This window comes from Trachemys scripta, chromosome 14, assembly GCF_013100865.1.
Source record: "Trachemys scripta elegans isolate TJP31775 chromosome 14, CAS_Tse_1.0, whole genome shotgun sequence".
Taxonomy (NCBI): Eukaryota; Metazoa; Chordata; order Testudines; family Emydidae; genus Trachemys; species Trachemys scripta.
This window is the reverse complement of record NC_048311.1, coordinates 7,386,311-7,392,907: the sequence shown is the minus strand read 5'-3', so window position 1 is coordinate 7,392,907 and position 6,597 is coordinate 7,386,311. Positions and strand designations below refer to the sequence as shown.

At 55.1% G+C, this 6,597-nt stretch overlaps 1 protein-coding gene across 1 annotated transcript; it reads right to left on the bottom strand.

Annotated features, from left to right (window-relative positions):
* Positions 1-433: 433 nt before the first annotated feature.
* LOC117887600 (butyrophilin subfamily 2 member A2-like) lies at positions 434-5,700 on the bottom strand. The gene is made up of 2 exons (XM_034790248.1): positions 5,358-5,700; positions 434-981 (listed from the first exon to the last, which is right to left on the bottom strand). Exons 1-2 carry the CDS (start codon positions 5,698-5,700, stop codon positions 434-436), a joined length of 891 nt encoding a protein of 296 aa, XP_034646139.1.
* Between the last annotated feature and the right edge of the window lie 897 nt (positions 5,701-6,597).

The window sequence follows — 6,597 nt, the reverse complement described above, 5'->3', positions numbered from 1 at the left end:
CCTGTGCGGCCCAATGTTCAGGTACCACAGCTCTTCTCTAGCTGAAGTGGTGGACTGAGCTGCCAAAGGGGATTTGATTCAGGGAAACAGTTTACACACACACACACACACACACACACACACACACACCCCATCATAAAACAAATTGATACTTTTTACAAGTGTTTTCCCTGTTTCAAAGAATTCCTGGTCAGTTTCCGGTGCTGTAACGTGTCTGCATGGAGTCTCATAGTAGCTCAAAAATTTGTCTTATCCGCTGTTCTGATTGTCTGAACTGGCCTCTCTTTTCTGAACCCCCCTGGAAATGTAGTTCCACATCTTTTAATTATTTATTTTAACAATCTTATTTTATGACAGTGTCCAGTGGTTTGCGAACCCACCTGAGAGATGGGACACCCTGGGGGCCCAAACCCCTGCTCCAATCAGGCTTTCATTATTTAGCCACAGTTGGATATTCCCTCCCCCACATGGGACACAGTCTGAGCTGGGCTCTCCACCCCAGCCAGACCCAGGGTCGGATTCTCTCCCCAGGGACAGAGGCGGGTGGGAAAGTGAAGATCAGGGTCTCATTACCAGCATCGAAAAATGTCACCTGCCCCTGATCACAGTCCAGACAAACCCGGATCCTGCTGGGGACTTGGCTCAGGGGCAGGAGGATTATAGGGGAAGTGAGGGCCCGGAACTCATCCCCCCACAGTTGCACAGCCCAGATCCCCGTCTCAGGGTTATGCTCAATCCGTCCCTTCCTGCTCACAGACTCTCTGGCCACCCCCACAGCCCAGTATTGCCCATCCCCCACCTCCACCTCCCAGCAATGTCTCCCCGAGTTGAATCCCTCACACCCCAGCACACAGAGCACAGAGTCAAATCTCTCAGAGTTGTTGGGCAGATCCGGCCGTGTGTCTCCCCATCTCACACTTTTCTGATCCTTAGAGAGGACGAGGTCACGATGAGCCGTATCTGGATCCAGAGTCACATTTGCTGGGGACAGAATGAATCAGAGCGTTAGAGACAGAACTCAGCCCTGGGAGAGGGTTTGATCACATTTGCTGCATGAGGAGAGAATAAAATCAGAGCATTAATGGCAGAGCTCAGCCCTGGGGAAGGTTTTCATCGTGTCAGTGACAGATAGGGTGACCAGATAGCAAGTGTAAAAAATCGGGACTTTTTTTTTCTGGGGCCGGGGGTGGGGGAGGGGAATAATTGCCTATATAAGACAAAGCCTTTAATACTGGGACCTTTGGTCACCCTAAGCCCAGGACTCCCTAACACAGCTCAGCTGACTCAAGTCCCACTAACCCTGCACTTAAACTGAGGGGCAGACTCACCCAAAGTGGCCCTGACTCTCCCGCTTGGCTTTATAACCACCCCCACTGCGGGAGATAGTTGGGGGGACACATGGGAAACTGCCCCACATCAAGACACCACACGCCCCTGCTCTCTGCCGTGGACCACTCGGTGCCCTCTCCACCTCCAGCCACCGCAGGCTGTAATCCCCAGCCAAATGCCCTCGTTGGATCATGGCTGCTGGCGGGCAGCAGCCCGGACGGGGTGGCCACGTGGGGGCGGCGTGGCGGCGGCCGGGGAGTTATTTACCCCGCTGGCGTGCACAGCGCCCAGTACCGAACTGAGCCCGCGCACCGCAAAGAGCTGTCCGTACAGTGACTGGGGAGCGGAGTTATGTGGTCTGTGGGGAGGGGCAGTGCTGGGGCCCCTTCCAGCTGCCTGGAGCCAGGTGGCAGCGGCTCCACCAGTGGCACTGCGCCGCCGCTTCGGGGTGGGCTTCTCCCCCAGTTCACAGCCGCGCTGGCTCGCTGCGCTTCCCGGGATGGCGGGAGCCCGGGGTGGCGCTCTCTGTCTCTCTGCGCCGCGCACAGGGCCCCGACCCTAGGAGCCAGAGGGACCTGCCGGGGAGGTGAGGTGGGGCATCCCCAGCGGTGCTTACCTGGGGCGACTCCCGGGAAGCATCCGGCAGGTCCCTCTGGCTCCTAGGGTCGGGTCAGGTTGGGAGGACACTCTGCCCGCTGCCAGCACCTGCAAGCCCCGCCCCTGCAGCTCTGATTGGGCAGGAGGGAGCCGGTGCAGCATGCAGAGACCCCCTCTGCCTCTGAACCTAGGGGCCACCAGCACTGCAGGCTCCTGTCGGCGGGTGGGTGCGCCACCGGGAGCTGCCCCAGAAAGCACCACCATGCCAGCCCTGGGACTTTGGCGGTGAGCAGTCCCCGATATTGGGACAAAGGGCATCCCGACTGATGTGCGGTCGGGACGCGGGACAAATGTGTTAAAATCGGGATGTCTGGTCACCCTAGTGACAGAATCTACCCCAGCTGGAAAGTGAACCAGGGAATCTCCTTCCTCCAGGATTTACTCTGCTCTGAATGAGAAGCAGCTCTGAGATCTCAGCAAATTGCAGGGGAGAGTCACTCCCCTGGCAGGGAGGGGTCAGTGACAGAGAGCAATGATCGGCTGGGCCAGGCCTCAGACTCAGAATCTTTCTCCTCCTGCCCCCACCTCTCCCTAAGGAAGGAAGTAGAGACGCTGGTATCATAGGGGAGCCCAGCAGAGTATTATGAAAACTCTCTCTGTGCTCAGGGCTCACTCAATCTATTCTCCTCCCGCTGCAGAGACCCCTCCCCATCTTAAATCTCACTGCATCCCAGCTGCCTCTGTGCAGGATTTTGTTATGGTTCCTCCCCTTTGACACGTCTTCTAAAACGTAACATACTTTGGATCTGCTCCTTTCCAGATAACAATGGGATTCTGGGTACCTAGGTTTCATGTGCCCCAGACTGGATTGTTTAGCAGCAGGCACAGTTTCCATAATCCAGAGAACCCAGCAGAAATGTGTAAATAATGGTCCACAGCTTGTCTGTGCAGAAAAGATGGTGAACAATGTATTTCCCTATATTTGGGGATTTAACAGGAGTGGTGAGGGGAAAAAATGGTGTGTGTCTGTCTATACTAGCTATGAGATAAAACAGTTACTCACCTTCTCGTAACTGTTGTTCTTCGAGATGTGTTGTTCATGTCCATTCCAAGCAGGTGTGTGCGCGCCGCATGCACGTCAGCTGGAAGATTTTACCATAGCAGCGTCCGTAGGGTCGGCTCCGGCGCCCCCTGGAGTGGCGCCTTCATGGCGCTGTATATAGGGGCCAGCCGACCCCCCACTGCCTCAGTTCCTTCTTGCCGATACTCCGACAGAGGGGAAGGAGGGTGGGTATTGGAATGGACATGAACAACACATCTCGAAGAACAATAGTTACGAGAAGGTGAGTAACCGTTTTTTCTTCTTCGAGTGATTGTTTATGTCCATTCCAAGCAGGTGACTCACAAGCCCAAGTCTAGGTGGTGGGGTCGGAGGTCACTGCAGTCTGGAGGACTGCGCGGCCAAATGCAGCATCCTGCCTAGCCTGGTGCATAATGGTGTAGTGAGCCGTAAAGGTATGTATTGAGGACCAGGTGACCGCTCTACAAATCTCCTGTGTTGGGATGTGGGCCAGGAACGCAGCTGAAGAGGCCTGCACTCTTGTGGAGTGGGCCGTGATAGGAGGGGCTGGCACATTGGCCCAACTGTAGCACTCCTGGATGCAGGTTCTGATCCAGGACGAGATCCTCTGTGACGTGACCGGGAGCCCCTTCTTATTGTCAGCCACAGCGACGAAAAGTTGGGTCGACTTCCTGAAGGGTCTCGTCCTTTCTATATAGAACGCGAGAGCCCTGTGAACATCCAGAGAATGCAGCCTGTGCTCCTTCGCGGAGGAGTGTGGTTTGGGATAAAACACAGGGAGAAAAATGTCTTGACCCATGTGAAACGGGGAAACCACCTTAGGTAAGAACGCAGGGTGCGGTCTGAGTTGGACCTTGTGCTTGTGGAAGACGGTGTATGGAGGCTCGGATGTCAGAGCTCTGAGTTCCGATACTCGCCATGCTGATGTGATAGCCACCAAGAACGCGACCTTATATGAGAGGTATAACAGCGAGCATGTAGCCAGCGGCTCGAATGGAGGCCCCGTGAGGAGAGACAGGACCAAATTGAGGTCCCAAGCAGGGACAGGTTGACGGATATGTGGGAACAATCTGTCAAGACCTTTAAGGAAATGTCCAACAAGTGGGTTTGCAAAGACTGAGGTACCCCCCCTCTCCCGGGTGGAATGCGGAGATTGCAGCGATGTGTACTCGAATCGAGTTGTCTTAGATGTAGCAAGTAGTCCAAGATAAGAGGGATCTGGGCGAGCAAGGGGGCTTGACCGCGTTGTGTAACCCAGAGGGAGAAGTGCTTCCATTTGGCCAAATACGCATACCTTGTCGAGGGCTTCCTGCTGCCCAACAGGACCTGTCTGACCTGATGAGAACATTGTAATTCCCGAGGGTTGAGCCACGGAGCATCCAAGCTGTAAGGTGGAGCGACTCCAGTTTCGGGTGAAGGAGGCGACCGCGATCCTGCGTGATCAAGTCTGGTAGTAGGGGTAACGTGAGTGGAACCCTCGTAGACATGAGTAGGAGAGACGTGTACCAATGCTGGCGTGGCCACGCAGGAGCTATGAGGATGAGTCGAGCGTGATCTCTGCAGACCTTGAGGATCACTTTGTGAATCAAGGGAATCGGGGCGAAGGCGTAGAGAAGCCCGTCTGCCCAAGAGAGGAGGAACGCGTCTGATAGGGAGCCCTGACTGTGTCCCATGAGGGAGCAGAATTGACGACACTTCCTGTTCTCTTTGGAAGCAAACAGGTCCACATAGGGATGACCCCAAAGTCGGAAAATTTAAAGAACTACATCCCAGCGGATAGACCACTCATGACTCTGGAACGAGCGACTGAGAGTGTCCGCAAGCGCGTTGTGCGTGCCGGGGAGGTAGGATGCTATCAGGTGAATTACGTTGTGTACGCAAAAGTCCCATAATGCCTGGGCCTCCTGGCAAAGGGGAGAGGAGCGAGCACCACCCTGTTTGTTGATATAAAACATCGTTGGGGTATTGTCTGTGAGGACAGAAACACACTTGCCCGCGAGCTGGGACTTGAATGCCATGCATGCGAGGTGAACCGCACGTAATTCCCTGACATTGATGTGCAATGAGAGATCCTCCCTCGACCAAAGACCTTGAGTCCGGAGATGGCCCAGATGTGCTCCCCATCCCTGATCTGACGCGCCCGTTACCAGGGTCAGGGAGGGCTCTGGTTCGAGGAAAGGGACCCCCGCGCAGACCACCCGTGGGTCGAGCCACCATTGGAGGGAGTCCAACACCGGATGAGGTAACGTCACCACTGAGTCTAGGGAGTCCCTGACTGGCCGATAAACTCCTGCCAACCAAGATTGGAGAGGGTGCAGTCTGAGCCTGGAGTGTCTGATGACATAGGTACGTGCTGCCATGTGCCCTAGCAATTTGAGGCAGCTTCTTACTGTGGTGGTAGGGTAACTTTGGAGGCCGAGAATGATGTTGGACAAAGTTCGGAACCTGGCCTCTGGGAGATATACTCTGGCTTGTGTCGAGTCCAGAAGTGCTCCTATGAACTCGATTCTTTGTGTTGGAGAAAGAGTGGACTTGGCCTTGTTGATTAAGAGGCCGAGGGAGCTGAAGGTGTGCCTGATGAAGACCACCTGAGCCTCCACAAGTGCCTTGGTCCTGCCCTTGATGAGCCAATCGTCCAGGTAAGGGAATACCTGGATCCCTTGCCTGCGGAGGAAGGCTGCCACGACTGCCATGCACTTTGTGAAGACCCTTGGGGCTGCTGATAGGCCGAAGAATAGAACCGTGAACTGTAGATGAATGTTGCCAGCGAGAAACCTGAGGTAACGCCTGTGGCGAGGGATTATTGCGATATGGAAGTATGCATCCTGTAAGTCGAGGGTGGCATATCAGTCTCCTGGATCCAGGGAGGGAATGATGGAGGAGAGGGAGACCATGCGGAACTTGAGCTTCTTGACAAACTTGTTGAGGCGTCGCAAGTCCAGAATAGGTCTGAGGCCCCCTTTCACTTTCGGTATTAGGAAATATCGAGAATAGAAGCCCTTGCCCCAAAGATCTCGAGGCACCTCCTCCACTGCCCCTGCTGTAAGGAGGGACTGAACTTCTTGACGGAGAAGTTGCTCATGAGAGGGGTCCCTGAAGAGGGACGGGGAGGGGGGCTGGTGGGGCGGGAGGGAGGAAAACTGGATAGAATATCCCTCCTCTACCATGCGAAGCACCCAAGCATCTGATGTGATCCGGGCCCACGCACGATAGAAGGGGGACAGACGTGATGAAAAGGTGAGGTTGGGAGGATCCAGAGATGTGTCCGGTAGGCCGTCCTCGACCGAACCCTCAAAACGGTGGCCTAGGCCCCTGCGGAGACCTTGGTTGGGTAGAAGACTGGCTGAAGGGCTGCTGTTGTTGCCTCCTCCTGCCCATCCGCGGTCTTCTGCACCCAGCATCACCTCGATTTTGAGGTTGATATGGATGCGGGGCCTGCGGAGGCCTAAACTGCCTACGCTGAGTAACCGGGGTGTGTAAGCCTAAAGAACAGAGGGTGGTCCGCGAGTCCTTTAGGCTATGGAGCCGTTTGTCCGTCTTTTCTGAGAAAAGCGTGGGCCCTTCAAAGGGTAAGTCCTGTATAGTCTGTT